General features: G+C 41.5%; 1 protein-coding gene across 1 annotated transcript in view; it reads right to left on the bottom strand.

The window, feature by feature from the left end:
- Znf407 (zinc finger protein 407) overlaps nucleotides 1-24,823 on the bottom strand; it is a 370,732-nt gene that overhangs the window by 218,268 nt on the left and 127,641 nt on the right. The window contains exon 4 of the mRNA XM_075968133.1: nucleotides 2,247-2,321. Coding sequence (XP_075824248.1) covers nucleotides 2,247-2,321 — 75 coding nt within the window. The remainder of the gene's footprint in view (nucleotides 1-2,246; nucleotides 2,322-24,823) is intronic.

Raw genomic sequence — 24,823 nt, 5'->3', positions numbered from 1 at the left:
AACATCTAAAGGGTACTAGCAGCCAGAGCCACGTTCCTTCCATAAGCTGGTTAGCTCAGGCACTTGTCCTAGCACTGGGAGGCTAAAAACATCTAAGGATACTAGCAGCCAGAGCCAAGTCCCTCCCATAGGCTGGTTAGCTCAGGCACTTGTCCTAGCACTGGGAGGCTAAAAACATCTAAAGGATACTAGCAGCCAGAGCCAAGTCCCTCCCATAGGCTGGTTAGCTCAGGCACTTGTCCTAGCACTGGGAGGCTAAAAACATCTAAAGGATACTAGCAGCCAGAGCCAAGTCCCTCCCATAGGCTGGTTAGCTCAGGCACTTGTCCTAGCACTGGGAGGCTAAGTCACTGTTGTATTGCAGGAGTAAGACAGCACGGCTAAGGCAAAGCATAGAGGACAGAGGTCATTCAGGGTTAAATTCAAGAGGTGCGTCCATGACCATAGGGCCTGGGAGCAAGGCATCAGGCAGGCATGGCACTGGAACAATAGCTGAAGGCTTACACAGCAAGTAAGTAGAAAGCGGGGGGTGGGGGCCAACCACTAACCGGGAAGAGAGCTGCTTTTGAAACCTCAAAGTGACACACAACAAGATCATGCCTCCTAATCCTTCCCAGACAGTTCCACCAGCTGGGGACCAAGTATTCAAATATCTGAGTTTATGGGGCATTCTCACTCGAACAACCACATCTCTCTAGATTAATTTATACTACTGAGCTAAGGAAATAGGAAACGCCTACAAAACATAGGAAAGCTAAATAGAAAAACCAAACTCATGGTATCTTCTCATTGAAGGTGTTGGCATGATAAATAATATGTATATAAAGATTAATTATACATGTGATTTTGATCTGAGGGAGAAAATATAACACAAATTCTTTTCTATCTTTCTGATTCCTACAAGTTATAGCTATAAAATAAGAATCATAATGTACTGTGCAGGATTATAGAATGACTGAAAAAACTCATGTGAAAGCAAAAGGAACAAATACTAAGTATGGGGGGCTGGAAAGGTGGCTCAGCAGTTAAGGACACTAACTGCTCTAGCAGAGGACTTGGGTTCAATTCCAGCACCCACATGGCAGCTAACAACAGTCTCTAACACCAACATCTATCTGACACCCTCACAGACATACATCGAGGCAAAATATTAATACAAATGAAGTAAAATGAATAATTTAAAAAAATAGTAGTATGAAATATACTTTTGGCAAATCCCAAATTATTCTCTGAAAGTACACAATTTTCTACATTTCAAGAATAATCTGCTAACTGGGTATATTTCAGCCAGAAGTAAGTTGACTATAACAATGAAAAGTATGAGAAACTGAAGCTCAGGTGAAAAGGAGGCAATATTTGAGTGTATCCATAGTCTCTAACCACACTCTAATGCTAAGGAAACTGAAAGCATCTTAATTAGGAAAGGGCCATTAGACATGTTAGATACTGTTGAAAAAGAGGGGGACTATCATTATTTTGTGGATGACTTCAGACGTGTCAACACGCCGTGACTGACACTCAGGAGAGTATAGAATCTGGAGTATTTTCGTGGGGTGTAGAGGGAGGATGAAAACTCGTCCTGCAGTCCAGGAAGCTGAGGGTGTTTCTACAAGTGTTGAGTGAGTTCACTTCCAAAGCACGGAAGCTATCAGAGTAGGGACGCGCCCCTGGCAGCCGACACTGCTAGATATCAGCTACAATGACTAGGCCTGCATGGTGACCTAATTACCATACACCACCAAGAAAAAAACCTGCCAGCTGAGGTTGTAGCGTTGTTTTTCATGACCTGGCAACTGTAGTATTAACTGGAGAATGACATGGGATATTTTATTTTTAACATCAGCATTGTGTTTGGTTCTAGAGTACGAACTCAAAAATGTCATTTTAAAGCCCCCAAATAAGAATATAGTAAAGACAACATTCATTTATCCCACCCTGACCCCAGTAATTAGTTTTAAACATTTGCTTTAGCATACATGAAGGTGTTTAGCAGGGTCAATTCTTCCAATTCTATAGTTTTGTTTATATCAATGTACCTCTCAAGTATTTCATTACTTGGTTTTTAAAACTTCCACATGCCATTGCATTTTTCTGCAAAGTTGACACAATAAATGGCATTCAGGAAGAAAGTTACAAATTCAAGATGAACCAGTGACACAAATCTGAAGTTATTTCATTAAACGAAACTAAAAGTAGACAAAACAACTGTACTTATTACATACAAAATACAAAGGAATGAAAATTACCTTTCTTTTGGGGTGCCAACTCCATGTTTGCCTAGTAGGTGAGTATTTAGGTGCTTCTTCATTACAAAAGCAACCCTAAAAAATAAATGAAAATGAATTATAGAATTATATCTTGACAATTGTCTTGAAATCTGTAGAGAGCATTTAGAAATGATTATAGTATGGGCATACATTATCACACCATAGGCACACTCAGAGAATAGCTCTTGGACAAGAGTACCTCTTCGTTAAAGAGATAAGTATACCTAAATTGCTGAGCTCCTTTTCTGGTTTGGGAAACCAGCCATGTCCAAGATCAAGGGAATGGCTGTGGTTCTTTAGGCACTGCCTCCACTGTCAGCTGGCAAGAAAGATGAATGAAAGGTAGCATGTGTAATGTTCAGGACCCCAGTCAATCTCACACTTCAGTCATAAAGTGGGCTTGAGAAAATGTCATTTTATTAAATATTTAAAAGATTATAAAAGAGATAACGAGTATGTTACATAAGGCTTCTTTAAAAACACGGTTGTAATTGGAATAAAGGTTTTAAAAATGACATAAATGTTTATTATGTCTACAGCATGCACAGGCAAATACACCAATGTGCTTTTGTGCCAACAAAATATCAACATAAGTGGGGTAAACAAGAGTAGCTCCAGACTCACTATCTTAATTTACAAAGAGATGGGCTAATCAGCATCTGTATGGAATGGAGAGAACCTCTCCAGCTCCCACAGCGTCCTCCTTCCACACAGCACCACACTGATTGTGTGACTCTCCATGGCACCAGATCTCATTCTGAAGCATCAGACAAAAATGGCTAATTTGAAAAGTGGAGGGAGGGGGAGAATTTCCTGTTGTAACTTTGAGTGTAAAGGGCTTGCAAACATTTTTGTTAATTATGTATTACAGCTGTCCTTCATAAAGTTAATTACTAATAGCTAAAAGGCAACTGAATCAATTTGCATATGTACATGAAAGGCATGACACATGCAAAAATATGATTTTAATTAGCATTCTATGATATAAAAGGCTACAAATCAAATTGACATGTTATAAGACTCTTAACATTAAACACTAGATTTATCTGAACATGTTTGCACAAATGGGCAATGTGAAGAATGCAGAGTACTGCAGCCTCTCAGAGGGGATTTCCCCCAAAAAAATCAGGAGGCTCTAGAATCACAAAATCTACTTTTTGAAAATAATATATATATGTTTATTTTCATATAATAGTAGAGAAGTTTAGGGAGAAAATAATATATTTGCATTTTAGATGATCTTGACTTCGTTATTCAAATAAACGTGCATACGCTGACACCACCACCCATTCTGTTTCATACGTAGGCAATGACAACTATGACGATGAATGTTTGTAACGACGAATAGCTTGGGCATCTCATCAATCATCATAATGGAAAGATAATAATCACGTTTAAAGAATCAAACTGTGATAATATTAAGTGGTGAGCCAAACAGCAACAGCATAAGATGTTCTATATTTGTTTCTGCTTGATTTGGAGAGAATAAATAACATTTTTCATATCCTGAAAAAGAATACAGTAATAACAGGAGTCCATTTAAGTCATAACTTTCCTAGTGTCCTCCATTTTCCCAGAATTAAAAAAACATAAAGCTAATAGCAGCGAGCAAAGGTTAAAAATCCAAAGCTGCACAGCCCGGCTTATTTCCATGACCAGGGACAGGGTAAGAGATCTGAACTCAGAAGCCACAGTGCAGTTCGTAATAGAGAAGCATTTATTAATTAGAATGCTAAAGTCTAAAAAAAAAAAATCCAAACCAAAATGTTCCACTGCAAAGGAAAACAACCTCACAGGAAGGAACTCTTACATGACACATGCTCTAAGTCTGCAAAGGGATTGTACTGTTAGAAGCTCAGGAGATTTGTTACTACTAGGGAAAATGAAAAATGTGTGCAGACTAGAATATGAGCTTACGTACATCCAGTGTAACTTACACGACAGTCCTTATATCTGGCTCTTTAAAATATGAGCAGTTCAATAGTTTCAATATAATTATGAGTTTGTAAAAAAAATGTGTGAACATTGCCTATCATCCGTCCACAGCATAAATAGACTACTGGTTTGGGATAATTCACAGATACAACCAGAAACAAAAATGTCCTTCCAAAAGAGCCCCAGCTGAAATGCCTTGCTAAGCAATATCCATGTTCTGGGCCCTGAAGCTCTATGTCAACATGTTAACTGTCAGTTGTATGTGCCAGGTACTGGGTGAGCTCTGCAGAAAACAGAAAACCGAAGTGACAGCAGGCCTTCATGGAAGTTTCTTCTTATACCCACAACAAAGGATAGGGAGATTAGCACAAAGCCGATAATATTGCTCCTTCGCTGGCACTGCTAATCATGCATGCATAGTTGCCACTCATACATTCATCACAGAACCAGTGCTGGGCACAGCAGAGAAGAGTAGATCTAAGCAGCTAGCTCTGTTGAACATGGGAACAAATGAAAGCCCTTGCTCTAGGAAATGTAGTTCAGGTGAAGAAGGCGGGCACAAGGGGAAAAAGAAAGCAGTTTATGCAATGGTGGGAGTTATGTCAGTGGGTGAAGAAAATACACAGCGGGAACTGAGAGAGGATGAAGACCCTACCACTTAATGAGCAAAGGTGATGGTTCCATTCAGAGAAGAGACACCACAGACATCTGATGGGCTGGAACTTGCTTGCCTACAGAGGAGGCCAAAGGCTACACTGGCATAAAGAGGCACGGAGGCCAGGATGGGGAGAAGGGAATGAGAGCAGACCAGGCAGGCAACAGTCATGGTGGTGTAGACCATATAAAGGCCTCGGCTTTTATGCTGTAGGTAAAAGCACTATAGGCATCGAAACAGAGGTGCGTTATCTGGCTTCCATTTTAACAGCAGTGTGCTCAATCTCTCTGTCTGTCTTCCCACAGACACCAGGCCTGGAGGTGACATGTAGAGGTCTCTGGAAGAGACACAGGTAAGGAGAGCTGTGAAGAGGATAGCGGGAATGTCTCCTATGGATAGTGGTGACCACAAACGGACGGCACTAGGTGTAGGTTCTGATAGATAGGTCACAAAAGGAAGATGAATGGAGGAAAGGAATGAGGCTCAGAAAAAGAAATCAATGGGGGTCATCAGCATTAAGGCAGCCCACAAGACCAGGAGAGACATATCAAACCAAAGTCTGCCTCCGCTGCTAATGAACCCCATATCGGGAGAAAGGTCCTTATCTAAACTGTCCGCCTGGTAAGACCCTGACCATCTGAAAACAAGTAATTTCTTTTTTAAAAATTTGGGGCAGGAGCTAGCAAGATGGCTCAGGAGTAACAGAGATAGTTGTCAAGAACTTAAGTAGTGGAAAGAGAATCAGTTACCATAAATTGTCCTCTGACCTTGATAAGCAGGCTGTGGCAAGCACATGCCAACACACACACACACACACACACACACACACACAGAGAGAGAGAGAGAGAGAGAGAGAGAGAGAGAGAGAGAGAGAGAGAGAGAGAGAGATGTAAAAAGTTTTTTGAAAAATATGATTAGCCCAGGCTGACCTCAAACTTGTAATCTCCCTGCCTCCTACTGGAGTGTACCACTTTAGGCATCTATCCAAAGGATAAGCAGTCATACCACACAAACCCTTCCCAATTATGTTCATAACAGATTTATTCATAATAGCCAGAACCTGGAAACAACCTATATGTCCCTTTAACCGAAGAATGTATAGGAAAAATGTGGTACATTTACACAATGGAGTACTGCTCAGCAGTGAAAAACAATGACCTCATGAAATTTGCAGGCAGACGGACAGGACTAGAAAAGACATCATTCTGGATGAGGTAACCCAGACCCAGAAAGACAAAATGACATGTGCTCACATCTAATGCTGACTTCTTGAATCTTACCTTAGAGGGGCATAGTCTGTGTACAGGAATAAAAAAGCTTGCTTTAATTAATTTGGCCATGATGGTTTGAGTTGGTGGGATTAAGACAAGACTCTGTAAATGCATGAAATCACATCACTTCAACTGGGTTTTGGTGTCCAGAGCACAATAAGTAGAACGCTAACATTTACACTCCAGTTTTCAAGAACTAAACCTCATTTTAACTTTCCCTTTGAAGCAGTTTTCCTAGATTGTAGATGATGCCATCTCTCCCATCAGGGCTTGGACACTCTCTCCATTCACTGCTATGGATGGCCATCTGCTTTATCAAAGTAAATGCAGCATCATGAGCACAGAAAGATATGAGAAGCAACTGAAATGCGGTTTTAATTGCTCATCTCCCTAACTTACTAACTTGTAAGGCAAGTGCTGAAGTGCACACAACAAAAGACAGACCTACACCTGGAGGCGGGAGCCTCGTGTTCTCTGCTGCAGGCGGACAGACCGTTAACAGTGTGTCCTCCTGAGGGCTGCTCGCCTTCATGCCAACTCGTCTACTGTTGTGAGATTAATATGTTTAACTCCACAAATTTCTCATATATAAATAATAACTAGATTCAACTTTGCATAAACCCCAATTCCAAAGAGAGCAAGGCCTTCCAAAGGATAAGGATATTTCTAGGGGAGAAGTTACTGTAAGCCACATTTGAGAAAAAGACACATTATGAAGCAACTGCCCTCATGAATTCAAAGACAGTATCTGACATACGCTAAGGGCAGCAAGCACCCTGACGCTCGCATCACTATCCTGACGACGTCAGTGAGACATCGGCCCTCACCTATCCAGGAATCCCCACAGCTCCCAAACAGCTGGGCAGAGGACAAGTCTCACTCAGTAAAAAGCCCTGTGATTCAACAATCAAATTATTTACTTTTTTAATTTCTACAAAAAAAAAAAAAGGTCACCAAAAAGGTAACAGGTCTGGTAGCCAGCAGGCAAAGGCTAATGAATAAATATAAAAAAGTGTTTACAGCTGAAACACATATGGACCGTGAACTACTTCTATCATTCCAACCAGAGTAATGTTGGCCCTTTAAGTAAAAATTACAAATCTAAGCATGGCAACTTGGGGAAGGCCAGCACAAAGACAGTAGGCCAACTCTGGCCCTGTCATTTAGTACGGGTAAAGTTGAGGATGCTATGTGCATTCTCGCAAAGAAAGGGTTTCACAGGAGGGCTGTGATGAGGAGAAACTCTCTAAGAACTGGCATCCTGAGAAGAGGACTAGGAGCGCTAAACCCTGGCACTCGCATGGTCCTCAACAAAATCCTCTAGAGGATTTGGCTTCAACCAGAGAGACAGGTGGTCAGACAAAGAATTTAACTCACGGTCAAGCGGAGTGTACGCATTTTGGAGTTAAAATGTGCACAAAAGCTGAAATGAAGTGCAGTTCACACATGACAGCACCTAGGAATTTCACCAATAAGCCCAACGAGGAAACAACACAGAAAAGAATGCTGCTCCACAACGCCTATGTGACGAGTAAAGCTTCCTCCTCACTCAGTGTCATGCATACGCTGCTGAACACTCACAGTCCAGGCAGAAAAGACCAGCATTTCTTAAACTCACTGCACTGTCCAATATCACTGTCATAGCACACATAGCAAGTGTGCAAAATCGCCACACTTACAAAGTATTACTTAGAAAATCCGCATCTTCGTGTACAGTCCTGCAATTGTGCTGCTGATAGGGTGTGTTAAGCTGGGAAGACCTGGAAGGCTTGATCTTGGCTACAACTGCTGCTATAGGTGGGCCTTTCTCTGCACCTGTGGGAGTGTGGTGAGCTCCACAGCCTCAGGCTCTTAGACTATCCATGTGGAGATTAGACATTACCAGGAGAAGCTGGAAAAGACAGTTTTCATACCTCAGCAATGCTGGGGTAAAGCCCCAAGAAATGTGAAAATGAACCCTATGGGACTTGGTTCATTCATTTAAGGGTACAAGAGAACTGCAATCAAAAGCTCTTTGGTAATAGCTAGGACCCCAGCTCTACTGTTTACCACACAGGTCAGCCTGAAAACATTTAATAATCATACTAAACCTCTACTGCCTAATTTACAGTGTTCAGACAATTACACTGACCTTATATAACTAAGATTGGGGGGAAATTACTTTGTACAATACCTGCTAAATAGTGACCACTGAATAACAATTACAAGACTCTGCCATCGGAAAAACAAGGAAGAAATTAACACATATTGACCCTAGATTTAAAGAGATGTGATGGAAGAGAAGAAGGATGGATACAAGAACAATTATGGCTTTCTACATAAAATGCATATTTCCAGTCTAGACAGGAATGAACATGAATAAACAAAAAGCCAAGCTATGAAAATGCATTTCTAGAGAAAATGTGGCTATAAACCAGAAGCAAAATTAAGCAATATGTAAGAACAGGGCTAAGGATACACTAATTCTCATGATAATTTATAATTTGAGAGATTTCCCATGACTAATAGTACTACTCAATAAAAATCAACAAATTGGGTGTACAAAATTAGGGCAAACTGAGCAATTTAATTTTCATCATTATATATATTCACAATATATAACATGAAACAGACCAATTTTTCCCAAAATAAACCCCAAATGGTCAAAAATAAAAGTATGAACAAAGCATCAAATAAAGACACTCATCATTATCCATTTTCTCACATTAATTCAAAACATTAAAAATATATTTACCATGATGTTATTTGACTTTGGGGTACATACTGTTATCATTCTGCTGACCTTCCCTATGACCTGGGTGTCCTGTCCCTTTAAGAGACAAGCTCTTCCCACCACCAATCTTTCCCCCAATTCCTGTCAAGGCAAGCTAATCTTGCTCCTTCTCTCCATCTCCTTCCTCTCCACTCCCCCTCTGCCCTTCCCTCTTCTGAAGGGACAACCACTGCCTCTCTCTTCCTTTCCATCCCCCTTTCTCTTCTTTCTATCTATCTATCTATCTATCTATCTATCTATCTATCTATCTATCTATCTATCTATAAGTATATATATAGTCCCTTCACAATCCCCTCTCCAATACCCACTACATAGACTCTGTGACCAAGCTCTCTCCACATGGCCCATCTGTCAGGGCTGCACCGCTATAAATTTTTCATATACCACTTTAAAATGCATGATTTTTCTTTTTTACTTTGCAAATTTTTTTATATCACAGGTATAAACATTTTGAAAATAACCTTAAGTGGAAAGTATTTTATAATACTTTTATATGATAATTTCAACTTGTAATAGTATACTTGCTTAAAATGGACAACTTAGTGATTTTGTGCTGTGATCACTGTTCAGTTCTACTAATGGCCACATGTCACCAGAACAATGTTGCCTGGTAGTACCAGTATCCTCCACTGAGAAATCAAGGGATATGCTTGATGATGTGGCACAGAGAAATAAGATTATAGATTCAATTAACACTGTAGTTTATATTGCGATTACAAGGACACTTGTGCAAGTGGAGAGGTTAAAAAAGGAAGGCTAAATAAACCCACCAGGCATTGAAAGGGCGATCAGAAGAAAGCCGTAGTAATGTCCAGAAGGTAGACAATGGAGCTTGGGCTAGAGAGAAGGATCACAGCAGCACATGAGAAGCTGAAGAGAGTACAGGGAAAGATCTGTATCTAAGGCCGGGCGGTGGTGGCGCACGCCTTTAATCCCAGCACTCGGGAGGCAGAGGTAGGCGGATCTCTGGGAGTTCGAGGCCAGCCTGGTCTAGAAGAGCTAGTTCCAGGACAGATACCAAAGCTACAGAGAAACCCTGTCTCGAAAAACCAAAAAGATCTGTATCTTAGGCCTTAAAGGGTGTGTGCAAACACAATTCTGCAGATAAGTCCTGCTTTATCTGCAGTACTAAAATGTGCAAACACGATTCTACACATAAGTCCTGCTTTGTCTACAGTATGAAAATGTGCAAACATGTTCCTGTACAAAAAGTTTCAGCTAAGTATGAATACTATTTATTACTGTTTTCTGTGCCAAAAAAATTAGTTTTACTTTATGTTTATGTGTATGAATGCTTTGCCTACATCTATGTAAGTATGCCACATGCATTCAGTACTAGAGTTAGAGACAGTGGTTGGTCACCATTTGGGCTGGAAACCAAACTCGGGTCCCCTACAAGTACAGTCAGAGTTCTTAACCCTCAGCTATCTCCAGACAGTACTGACTACTAGCTAATGACTTAGCTGTCAAAGCTAGTTCTAAACCACTTCTGAGTACTTCTAATCTACACCACAGCATTTTCTTTTGCTTATCCTATCCTCTTAGAGTGAGATTTTATCTATGAATATGTTCCTATCTTCACACATAAAGTTTACTTCCTGAGCACTGAGCAGAGTCTCTTAAAAGGCAATCTAAAACATAAATCTCTGCCCATGCTGTCCAAGACAATTTTTCACATCTGAAGTGATGATGTCTGAGGGGCTGGAAAGATGGTTCAGAGGTTAAAAGCACTGGATGCCCTTCTGTGGGTCCTAAGTTCAATTCCCAGCAACCACAGGGTGGCTCACAACCATCTAGAATGAGATCTGGTGTCCTCTTCGGGCCTGCAGGCAATAATGATAATAATAATAATAATAAGATGATGATGATGATTAATAATGAACATGTCTGACATTAAGGGAGAACTCAGTGAACATAAAGGTTTCACTCTAAATTGGAAAACAAAATGAAAATGGACCAAAAGAAGAAGACAGGACAGGTGTAAGCACAGAAAAGAAAGTTTTATCAAGCATCGAATGAGTCTTCTAAAGGGCAGGATGACAAAACACAGGGAACTAGTGGAAAAAATTTAATTTTCATGTAAAACATCATTAGCAACATCCATGAAACTTAACAAACATGCAGCAGGATCCATAAAGACAGCCAATAATTAAACTACAAATGTCAAACACAGGAAAGGAACTGTGAAAAACAGCAAGATAAAAAGTATCTTTTAATTAGATTGGCAACCGGCGGCCAGACGCACAGAGGCGGAGCGCCGGCGGCCAGACGCACAGAGGCGGAGCGCCGGCGGCCAGACGCACAGAGGCGGAGCGCCGGCGGCCAGACGCACAGAGGCGGAGCGCCGGCGGCCAGACGCACAGAGGCGGAGCGCCGGCGGCCAGACGCACAGAGGCGGAGCGCCGGCGGCCAGACGCACAGAGGCGGAGCGCCGGCGGCCAGACGCACAGAGGCGGAGCGCCGGCGGCCAGACGCACAGAGGCGGAGCGCCGGCGGCCAGACGCACAGAGGCGGAGCGCCGGCGGCCAGACGCACAGAGGCGGAGCGCCGGCGGCCAGACGCACAGAGGCGGAGCGCCGGCGGCCAGACGCGGCGGAGCGCCGGCGGCCAGACGCGGCGGAGCGCCGGCGGCCAGACGCGGCGGAGCGCCGGCGGCCAGACGCGGCGGAGCGCCGGCGGCCAGACGCGGCGGAGCGCCACTGCATTCAGGACGAGGCTTTGGGAGACCAGCGCGGCAGCAGACGCAAGCAGCAGAGTCAGGCGGGCAATAAGGAGAACAGATCGCCCTACTACAATCAAATCAAAGAGGTAGGCCTTTGTTTGGCCAGGTCACTGGCAAACGGGGAGCCTGGTCCTGTCCGGAAGACACTTCGGAGGGGTGAGAGGGTTCTTGGCCTGCGGCAGAAACCAGGAAACAGAGCGAGGGCATTTTGTAAGCGGAGCCCTGGGCCAGCAGGGAAACCTGATCCGGTTTTTAAAAGACCTATTAGATAGGATTAATAGGAGGAGATGGGCAGACGCCAAGGCAAGAACTCACCCAATAATCTGAAAAACAACATGAAAACACCAGAACCCAAGGATCTTACAACAGAGGTATTTGAACAATCTAACACAGAAGAAGTGGAAAAAATTGACTTTATGAACGCAATAGAGTCCCTTAAACAACATGTAAAAAATGCCCTTATAGAAATGGATGAGAAGTATAACAAAAAGTTTGAAGAAATGAGTAAATATGTACATGATACCCTGGGAAACCAAGATAAAACGATCAAACAGGTAATGGAAACAGTTCAAGAATTGAAAACTGAAATGAAGGCAAGGAAGAAAATACAAACTGAGGACCAGCCGGATATGGAAAATCTAGGTCAACGAGCAGAGTCTACAGAAACAAGCATAATCAATAGAATACAAGAGATAGAAGAAAGAATCTCAGATGCTGAAGACACCATAGAGAAAATAAACGAACAGATCAAAGAAAACAGCAAAACCAACAAATTCTCAACACAAAACATTCAGGAAATATGGGACACAATAAAAAAACCAAACTTAAGAATAATAGGTATAGATGAAGGAGAAGAGTCACAGCTCAAAGGCCCAGAAAATATATTCAACAAAATTATGGAAGAAAACTTTCCCAACTTAAAGAAAGATATTCACTTAAATATTCAAGAAGCATACAGAACACCAAACAGACTGGATCAAAGAAAAACATCTCCTCGCCATATAATAATCAAAACACAAAATATACAGGTTAAAGAAAGAATATTAAGAGCTGCAAAGGAAAAAGGGCAAGTAACTTATAAAGGTAAACCGATCAGACTTACACCTGACTTCTCTATGGAAACTATGAAAGCCAGAAGGTCCTGGATAGATGTTCTGCAGAAGCTAAGAGACCATGGATGCAAGCCCAGACTACTATACCCAGCCAAGCTTTCGTTCACTATAAATGGAGAAATCAAGACATTCCAGGATAAGAATAAATTTAAACAATACGTAGCGACAAATCCAGCCCTACAGAAAGTAATAGAAGGAAAATCACAACCCAAGGAATCCAACACTGCCAACACTGCCTACAATAACCCGGGCATCTAGTGACCCTTCACCAGCACATCTCAAAGAAGGGAGACACACAATCTCTACAACCAAAAGCAATAAGAATAACCGGAGTAAACAACCACTGGTCATTAATATCACTTAATATTAATGGGCTCAATTCACCTATAAAAAGGCACAGGCTAAAAGATTGGATACGAAAACAGGATCCAGCATTCTGCTGTTTGCAAGAAACACATCTCAACCACAAAGACAGGCATCTACTCAGAGTAAAGGGTTGGGAAAAGGTGTTTCAAGCAAATGGTCCTAAGAAAAAAGCAGGTGTGGCCATATTAATTTCTAACAAAACTGACTTCAAACTAAAATCAATCAGAAGAGACCGAGATGGTCACTTTATACTCATAACAGGAACAATTTGTCAGGATGAAGTCTCAATTCTGAATATCTATGCCCCCAATATAAAAGCACCCACTTATGTAAAAGAAATATTACTAGAACTCAAAGCAGACATCAAACCACACACACTAGTAGTAGGAGACTTCAACACACCTCTCTCTACAAGGGACAGGTCAATCAGACAGAAACCTAATAGAGAATTAAGAGAATTATTGGAGGTAATGAAGCAAATGGACTTAACAGACATCTATAGAACATTCCACCCAAATAGGAAAGAATATACCTTCTTCTCTGCAGCTCATGGAACCTTCTCAAAAATTGACCACATACTTGGAAACAAAGGAAACCTCCACAGATACAAAAAAATATCAGTGTCCACCTGTGTCCTATCTGATCACCATGGATTAAAGTTAGAAGGCAACAACAATGCTACCCACAGAAAGCCGACAAACTCATGGAAACTGAACTGTCAACTACTGAACCACACCTGGGTCAAGGAAGAAATTAAGAAAGAAATTAAAGTCTTCCTTGAATTTAATGAAAATAAAGAGACAACATACTCAAACCTATGGGACACAATGAAAGCAGTGCTAAGAGGAAAGATCATAGCACTAAGTGCCCACTTAAAGAAAACGGAAAATGCATACATTGGGGACTTAACAACACACCTGAAAGCTCTAGAAAAAAAAGAAGCAGACGCGCCCAGGAGAAGTAGAAGATTGGAAATAATAAAACTGAGGGCCGAAATCAACAAAATAGAAACACAGAAAACAGTCCAAAGAATCAATGAAACAAAAAGCTGGTTCTTGGAGAAAGTCAACAAGATCGACAAACCCCTATCCAAACTAATTAAACGACAGAGAGAGAACACACAAATAAATAAGATCAGAAATGAAAAGGGGGACATAACCACTGACACAGAGGAAATTCAGAGAATCATTAGATCTTACTACAAAAGCCTGTATAACACAAAACTGGAAAATATAAAAGAAATGGACACCTTTTTAGATAAATACCATATACCAAAGTTAAACCAGGACCAGGTGAACAATCTAAACAGACCTGTTAGTCGCGAAGAATTAGAAGAGGTTATCAAAAACCTCCCTACCAAAAAAAGCCCAGGACCAGATGGTTTCAATGCAGAATTCTACCAGAACTTCCAAGAAGAGTTAATACCTATACTCCTTAATGTATTCCACAATATAGAAACAGAAGGGTCATTACCAAACTCCTTCTATGAAGCTACAGTTACTTTGATACCAAAACCACACAAAGACTCAACCAGGAAGGAGAATTACAGGCCAATCTCACTCATGAACATCGACGCAAAAATCCTCAACAAAATACTGGCAAACCGAATCCAAGAACACATTAGAAAAATTATCCATTATGATCAAGTAGGCTTCATCCCAGAGATGCAGGGCTGGTTCAACATACGAAAATCTATCAATGTAATCCACCATATAAATAAACTGAAAGAAAAAAATCATATGATCATTTCATTAGATGCTGAAAAAGCATTCGACAAAGTTCAACACCCCTTCATGATAAAGGTCTTGGAGAGAATAGGGATACAAGGATCCTACCTAAATATAATAAAAGCTATTTACAGCAAGCCAACAGCTAACATTAAATTGAACGGAGAAAAACTCAAAGCCATCCCACTAAAATCAGGAACACGACAAGGATGTCCACTCTCTCCATACCTCTTCAATATAGTGCTTGAAGTTCTAGCAATAGCAATAAGACAACATAAGGAGATCAAGGGGATTTGTATTGGAAAGGAAGAAGTTAAGCTTTCATTATTTGCAGATGATATGATAGTATACATAAGTGACCCCAAAAATTCTACCAAAGAACTCCTACAGCTGATAAACACCTTTAGTAATGTGTCAGGATACAAGATCAACTCCAAAAAGTCAGTTGCCTTCCTTTACACTAAGGATAAGGAAACAGAGAGGGAAATCAGAGAAGCATCACCTTTCACGATAGCCACAAATAGCATAAAATATCTAGGGGTAACCCTGACCAAGGAAGTGAAAGACCTATTCGACAAGAACTATAAGTCTTTGAAGAAAGAAATTGAAGAAGTCACCAGAAAATGGAAGGACCTCCCTTGCTCTTGGATTGGGAGGATCAACATAGTAAAAATGGCAATTCTACCAAAAGCAATCTATAGATTCAATGCAATCCCCATCAAAATCCCATCAAAATTCTTCACAGATCTGGAGAAGACAATAATCAACTTTATATGGAGGAACAAAAAACCCAGGATAGCCAAAACAATCTTATACAATAAAGGATTGTCTGGAGGCATTACCATCCCTGACTTCAAACTCTATTATAGAGCTACAGTACTGAAAACAGCATGGTATTGGCATAAAAACAGAGAAGTCGACCAATGGAATCGAATAGAAGACCCTGACTTTAACCCACAAACCTATGAGCACCTGATTTTCGATAAAGGAGCTAAAAGTATACAATGGAAAAAAGACAGCATTTTCAACAAATTGTGCTGGCAAAACTGGATGTCAATCTGTAAAAGAATGAAAATAGATCCATATCTATCACCATGCACAAAACTCAAGTCCAAATGGATTAAAGACCTCAATATCAGTCCGAACACACTGAACCTGATAGAAGAGGAAGTGGGAAGTACTCTACAACACATGGGCACAGGAGACCACTTCCTGTGTATAACCCCAGCAGCACAGACACTAAGGGCATCATTGAATAAATGGGACCTCCTGAGGCTGAGAAGCTTCTGTAAAGCAAAGGACACTGTCACTAAGACAAAAAGGCAACCCACTTACTGGGAGAAGATTTTCACCAACCCCGCAACTGACAAAGGTCTGATCTCCAAAATATATAAAGAAATCAAGAAACTAGACCGTAAAAGGCTAATCAATCCAATTATAAAATGGGGTACTGAGTTGAACAGAGAATTCTCAACAGAAGAACTTCAAATGGCCAAAAGACACTTAAGGTCATGCTCAACTTCCCTAGCGATCAGGGAAATGCAAATCAAGACAACTTTAAGATACCATCTTACACCTGTCAGAATGGCTAAAATAAAAAACACCAATGATAGCCTTTGCTGGAGAGGTTGTGGAGAAAGGGGGACACTCACCCATTGCTGGTGGGAATGCAAACTTGTGCAACCACTCTGGAAAGCAGTGTTTCGGTTTCTCAGGAAATTCGGAATCAACCTACCCCTGGATCCAGCAATACCACTCTTGGGAATATACCCAAGAGAGGCCCTATCATACAACAAAAGTATATGCTCAACTATGTTCATGGCAGCATTGTTTGTAATAGCCAGAACCTGGAAACAACCTAGATGCCCTTCAACGGAAGAATGGATGAAGAAAGTATGGAATATATACATATTAGAGTATTACTCAGCAGTAAAAAACAAGGACTTCTTGAATTTTGCATACAAATGGATGGAAATAGAAAACACTATCCTGAGTGAGGTAAGCCAGACCCAAAAAGAGGAACATGGGATGTACTCACTCATATTTGGTTTCTAGCCATAACTAAAGGACATTGGGCTTATAATGCATGTTCCTAGAGAAGCTAAGTAAGAAGGTGAACCCAAAGACAAACACATAGGCATCCTCATAAATATTAACCTTCATCAGGCGATGAAAGGAGACAGAGACAGAGGAGCACGGGACAGAAATCTCAAGGTCCAAATCAGGAGCAGAAGGAGACGGAGCACGAGCAAGGAACTCAGGACCGCGAGGGGTACACCCACACACTGAGACAATGGGGATGTTCTATCGGGAACTCACCAAGGCCAGCTGGCCTGGGTCTGAAAAAGCATGGGATAAATCCGGACTGGCTGAATATAGAGGACAATGAGGAATACTGAGAAATCAAGAACAATCGCAGAGGGTTTTTGATCCTACTGCACGTACTGGCTTTGGGGGAGCCTAGGCAGTTTGGATGCTCACCTTAGGAGACCTGGATAGAGGTGGGCAGTCCTTGGGCTTCCCACAGGTCAGGGAACCCTGATTGCTCTTCGAGCAGATTAGGGAGGGTGACTTGATCGGGGGAGGGGGAGGGAAATGGGAGGCGGTTGCGGGGAGGAGGCAGAAATCCTTAATAAATAAATAAATAAATAAAAAATAAAAAAAAAAAAATTAGATTGGCAGACATGTTCTACAAGATTAGCAGGTGACTTAGACTCAAAACTGTTCAAGAAGGAAAAAGTCATAGTCAAAGTCATAAAAACAAACAAACAAACACACACACACACACAGATTGAAATGAATAAAGATTGTGTATAAAGCAAAAATATAAATGTAAACACAGGAGATATGAAGGCAGAGCTAGATAAATAAAAGTCAAAGAGTCAGCAAATGAGCCCTACAAGAAATAGTAAAGATAATCCTCCAGGTTAAAATTGAAAAGAAACAGGCAGAAATTTACTTACAAATGAAGAAATGAAAGGCACTATTAATAGTGATTTTCTGGAAAAATGATGATAAGATACAAAATTATATTTTATTTCTACCTCTTTTATTTCTTGCTGGGTTGAAAGATAGCAACTTGGAACAACAATTACAATGGAACATTAAAATGTAAAAAAATCGGAATCATAGTAATAAAATAGAGGGAGAATGAACCTATACAGGACAAAGCTTTGCAGAGTTGAAATTAATTTGGTATTCAACAAACTTTAATAATGTAAGTTACAATGTTTACTGTCATCCCCAGGGTAAAAATTAAGAAAATTTAAATACATAAAATTTACATGCATGTATAAATTATATATAAATATATATTACATAGTCATACATATATATATATGGAACTACAAATCGATTAAAAAGATAAATAAGAAAATGCCAACATAGCCTGCAAAATAAAATAGAATGTGGGAAAGAGAAACAAAACAGGCACAAAGATACACAAAACAAGTGTAAACAGCACGCATCCAACATGACCATAGTCAAGTGTCAAGAACAGGCTTGAGCACTGCAATCAGAATGCAGTGACCTGAAAATGTATTTTAAAATAAAGACATTCCATGGCTGAGGATATGAGTCACTCAGTAGGAAAATGTCTACCTTGTAAGTACGAGGACCAAAGTTCCCAACTGAGAAAATGTCCTCACCAGATATGGCATGGGGGGAGACTATGGTGCACTGTTTTGGCGATTAGTGGGAGGGCCTAGTTCACTATGGCAGTGCCATCTCTGTGCTAGTAAAGCTGGATGCTGACAGAAAACAGGCTGCACAAGTCATGAGGAGCAAGCCAGTAAGCAGTACTATACCACTATACTCTTCATCAGCTCCTGCCTCTGTCTACAACAAGAATACAACATGGATACCCTAGCACACACCACAGATAACGCTAGTAAACAACACGGTTACACTAGTACACAACACGGAACGCTTGTACACAACGGATACGTTAGCACACAACACAGATACACTAGTACATAACACAGACACGCTGTATACAACACAGATACACTAGTACCCAACACAAATACGCTAGTACAAAACATGGACCGCTTGTATACAACATGGATGCGTTAGCACACAAGACGGATGCACTAGCACACAACAAGGATACATTAGCACACACCACAGACACACCAGCACACAACACGGATACACTAGCATACAACATGGATACACTACACATAACACGGATATGCTAGTGTGTAACATGGACTCACTAGTTTACAACATGGACATGCTAGCACACAGCACGGACATGCTAGCACACAGCACGGACACGCTAGCACACAGCACGGACACGCTAGCACACAGCACGGACATGCTAGCACACAGCACGGACACGCTAGTACACAGCACGGACACGCTAGTACACAGCACGGACACGCTAGCACACAGCACGGACACGCTAGCACACAGCACGGACACGCTAGTACACAGCACGGACATGCTAGTACACAGCACGGACACGCTAGCACACAGCACGGACACGCTAGCACACAGCACGGACATGCTAGTACACAGCACGGGCGCGCTAGCACACAGCACGGACACGCTAGCACACAGCACGGACATGCTAGCACACAGCACGGACACGCTAGCACACAGCACGGACACGCTAGCACACAGCACGGACGCGCTAGTACACAGCACGGACGCGCTAGTACACAGCACGGGCGCGCTAGCACACAGCACGGACATGCTAGCACACAGCACGGACATGCTAGTACACAGCACGGACATGCTAGTACACAGCACGGACATGCTAGTACACAGCACGGACATGCTAGTACACAGCACGGACATGCTAGTACACAGCACGGACATGCTAGTACACAGCACGGACATGCTAGCACACAGCACGGACATGCTAGTACACAGCACGGGCGCGCTAGCACACAGCACGGACATGCTAGTACACAGCACGGACATGCTAGTACACAGCACGGACACGCTAGTACACAGCACGGACACGCTAGCACACAGCACGGACATGCTAGTACACAGCACGGACATGCTAGCACACAGCACGGACATGCTAGTACACAGCACGGACATGCTAGTACACAGCACGGACATGCTAGCACACAGCACGGGCGCGCTAGCACACAGCACGGACATGCTAGTACACAGCACGGACATGCTAGTACACAGCACGGACACGCTGGTACACAGCACGGACACGCTAGCACACAGCACGGACATGCTAGCACACAGCATGGACACGCTAGTACACAGCACGGACATGCTAGTACACAGCACGGACACGCTGGTACACAGCACGGACACGCTAGTACACAGCACGGACATGCTAGTACACAGCACGGACATGCTAGTACACAGCACGGACACGCTGGTACACAGCACGGACACGCTGGCACACAGCACGGACACGCTAGCACACAGCACGGACATGCTAGCACACAGCACGGACATGCTAGCACACAGCACGGACATGCTAGTACACAGCACGGACATGCTAGTACACAGCACGGACACGCTGGTACACAGCACGGACACGCTAGTACACAGCACGGACATGCTAGTACACAGCACAGGTGCACTATACAGATTACTAAAACACTGAAGAAAGTGAAAGGGATTTTTAACAATGAAAGGGTGGAGATAGAAGGGAAAACAATAAAAATGTATTTGTTAACCTAACAAGAAAAGCAAAACCTGGCAGAACTGAATAAAGAAGCAGAAATTTAAACAATACACTGTAAGAAGCTTAAGCCTACACACACACACACACACACACACACACACACACACACACTGAGCAAAATATCCCACACAATTGAAACATTGCCGAATGCACAGCAGAAACCCAAGATTGTCCAAAAGTCAGTCAGTGAATGAAAGAAGCCACAGAGGGCATAAGACTTCAATCACAGAAATATTCTACATGATAACTTCAAAAATTTGTGAAATTAAGTTCTCCTTTCCGAGGTATTAAATCATGGCCTACAGTTATGCCTTCAGTCATAAAGTACACTAAGATATCATACAAAGACATACTCTGAAAACAATGCCATGATTTACTTCCAAGCTGAAACTCAGAAAGCACTCAATGCTGGAATCTGTAAGCTACTTCCTCAACCAACTTGTTTTTAAAAAAAGCAAACAAACTGACAACTCCACATGTTTCTTCTCTTTCTTTTACTATGAGTCTAAATTCTTCACAGAGGAGGACAAGGAAAAGCAGGTCCAAAAGGAAGGGTCTTGAAGTATACAGCCTGAAGTACCAAGGAACAATTACCGCATTGACAAAAATGACCCCAACTTTCTCTGTAATTAGGAGACCTGTATGGAGTTAACCCAGGCCGCCTCCAGGTGAGCTCACAAACAGGCCTGTGGACAAGCAGTGAAGGAGAGAGGCAGGGGAGGTGAGTACAGGGGGAAGAGAAGAAACAGAAGAGAGTGCAGGGAGCAGACCTGTGGGCACCAGCTCTAATCTGCTAAGGCTATGTATAATATTTTGCAGAGTAAAATTGACTGAGATGGAAGCTGTTTTGCATGGTACAGTGGCGATGGCTAACAAATGAGAGTTTTGTGGGCTGAATGAGAGTCCCCAGCCTCATCTGCCACCCCTAATGACAGCAGCCACCTGCTGTTTTATTGTCACAGCTGGAGCCAGTTCACACTCCTTGGTGCTGAGCTCTGCCCATGAGCACCAAGCTCTCTCCTCGCCTCATTACTTTGATGAACTTTTTATGGTCAGCACCCATGAAGACCTCATTGAGGACTCTGCACACAGACTGGCTTCAGGGAGTGCTGTCAGTCACATGAGGTGCTAACACACTGCCACTGGCTGCTCATGGCTGGCAGCTTCCAGAAGCCAATGGACTGTACTTTTGACATGACAGAGCCCACAACAGGTAAAAATGCAATGAAATCTCATACTTAATAATGGTCTTCCTTTCTCATTGTGATTTAAAGATCATAGAATACACCATAATGAAGTTTTTTAATGGGACATGTTATTAGAGAAAACCTAATGTACTGTTTATGATTGTTCCTGTAAAATTAAGATTCTTTCCATTTTCTATACACTGAAATTCATAGAAAAATTTTCCTTTAGCTTTTGAAGTCAAAACAGATCAAAGAAATATTTGCATGAATATTCTAGCTTCAAATTTTAAGTTGTTAATACACTAGCTAAAATTTGTAAGTTGGATTTAATAAAAATAAGCAGCAATGTCACATGACTTCAAATTAAACCTCTCATACAATCTTGGCAGTGGAAAGGTTTTTCACAAACTGTCTACAAAGGAAAAGACCTTTATAAACTCGCTATAGTCATTACTAGCCAAACACACCCTGGAATTATCAGCGGTTTGACTAGAAGCTGCAGGGTGGGGAAAATGGTGAGGTTTTAGAATCTCGGCAGTTTAAAGTAATATTTTAATCTTCCAAGTCCTGAAAGCTATCAGACACCTGAAAACAGGAAACTCGGAGAACCACTGTGCCGTATTCTAGCTGGTAAATTTTTGACAAATTCTGAATGTTAATAAGGTATTAAAATTCTCTTCCCAGGCTAGTTACTATGCGTCCTATTACTCAAGTAGTCCAGTCTAGTTACTATGCATCCTATTACTCACGTAGCCCAGGCTAGTTACTATGCATCCTATTACTCACGTAGCCCAGGCTAGTTACTATGCATCCTATTACTCACGTAGCCCAGGCTAGTTACTATGCATCCTATTACTCACATAGCCCAGGCTAGTTACTATGTGTCCCACATTGCCCTTGCACTTGTGATTGCTGTCCCTGCAGAAAGTGGGGATGATGGATATGCACTGCATATCCATAAAATATATGATTTGATTTATTTCATTACCTTCTTACCAAAGAATATATATAGTGATTTTCTTGGTCTTATTCTGGCATATCTATTCATTGTTGATATTCCAAAAATTTTTCCTAACTAAATACAGTAATGTGAATTTGATTAATGCTACTGGGCATGCTGACGTTAGGCCAAATAGAACTAAACTTGGGATGTGTTCTAAATACACACTGCCAAGAAGCAAAAACTGAAAAAAATAATGTCAACACTCGCCATATTAGTTTATATGTATCCTGGAACAGCAATGAACAGAACAAACTTCAAAACAATTGTAAAATTTAAGGACTTCTCTGATTTACCAAATGACAGAAACTAATTCACACACTACATTTTGCTTCAAGAAGGTGCTTTGTAAATAACGATAAGCTAAAGGTAGCCCGGGGGACACTGGATTCCGTGTGGTTCACCTCTGCATCAGGATAAACTGATAAAGTCACAGAGACCGTCCAAGATGCACAGGCAGTGTATGGATATGAGGCAGAAGCTGGCTATTCTGAAATTCTGCTGAACTTACATATTTTTCTTTAATAATGTAAGAAAACTTCAAACTTATCATTTGTAGAACCTTATTTTGAAAAACGGAAAAGCAGTCCTTGGCTGAATTAATAACATTTAACTCCTTATTAATCACATCATTTCATCCTGAGGAGTTCAACTATTATGGTTCACAAATCTTGTTTTTCTGCAGCAAATAGTCTACAAATCATAAGAAATTCACTTGCATTATGAATCTTTGTGGTTCCTCTCAGGAGATGACTAAAGGTAAGAAGGTTCATTTAGTAAAATCGGCGTACTAGTCTGTGTCTTAAATATACAAACCATCAACTGCTAATTATCTCTCTTTTGTATCAACAAAGGAAACGGAAGGAAATAACTTTATAATCATATAAATGAAAGACCTAGAAACAGATGCCAGGAAGAAAATAAAATATATTTCAGTGGGAATGATGTATACACTGATGTAGAAGAAAACTTGGCTGTGGATACAGAGTTGGCTAATATATAGTGTTCTTCTATCAGGCAGAGTCCTGAGCAAAGAGCAGACAACACAAACTAATACATTTCAGGTTCCTTAATGGCACAAAACTGAACTCCTGTCTCTTACACATAACAGGTACTGCCCATTAATTCTGACCACCTGCAGCATGTGGAGGTATACTGAACGAAAACCAAACAAGCAGGAAAAAAGGAGCAATTCTGTCATATTACTATTTTGGAAAAAATACAATAGCTGTTTTGTTGATCATGGCCATTCTGACTGGGGTGAAATGCTACCAAAGATATGGAAAAGCAGGACCTGTCATTTACTGTTGGTGGGAATGCAAACTGGTGCAGCCACTCTGGAAATTTGTCTGAATGAAGCTCAGGGAAAATAACCTCAAAGTGCTTCTGCCTCATATGACTGCGCCACAACACTCCTGTAGCAACTGCCAAAGGACTCAATATCCTACCGCAAAGATCCTTGCTGGGCAATGTTCACGGTCTAGACTCCTAGGAGAGAACATGGACCTAGGAGGGAAAGTGTGGGATGCAGGAGAGGAGGGAGGAAAGTCAAGGAAAAATAACACCACCGTTGCTTGATAAAGCCTCGAAAAAAATCGTATTATTTTTTATTTACCTAAAAATATACATAATACATATAAGTGTATTTAAGGAAGTTAAGTCACTTGGGCTGACAATTCTGTCCACAAGAAACACAAACTAGGGCTGCAGCAAAGGCTCTGCACTGGTCAAGAGCAGTGCAAAAACACTCCGCAGAAATAACAACCTAGCAAAAGAGGCGGCAGGAAGACTGTGCGAGCCAAAATACCAGGAAATCTGCTGTGAAACAGCCTCTCTTAGAAATGGCTGCATAAAAGAGCTGAAAAACGACACTATCAAAGGACATGGCAGAGCAGACAGGGAAACACTGTGTAAAGTTCCCAGCAACTAATGACTGCTGGGAAGAAGAATTTGCCTCTCCAAAGATGAGCCCTATTGGTTTCCTGAAACCATATACAGATACAAACAACAAAAAAAGGATCAAAAGATTGCATTTTATATATTTGTGTATATGCACATGTATGTATTTATGTATGTATGTATTTCGTAAATAATAAAACAGAAGCTATCAAACTGAGAGGGAAGGAGGGGGTATGGGAGGGTT

This window comes from Microtus pennsylvanicus, chromosome 4 (genome assembly GCF_037038515.1).
Source record: "Microtus pennsylvanicus isolate mMicPen1 chromosome 4, mMicPen1.hap1, whole genome shotgun sequence".
NCBI lineage: Eukaryota > Metazoa > Chordata > Mammalia > Rodentia > Cricetidae > Microtus > Microtus pennsylvanicus.
This window is presented reverse-complemented; position numbering and strand designations above follow the sequence as displayed.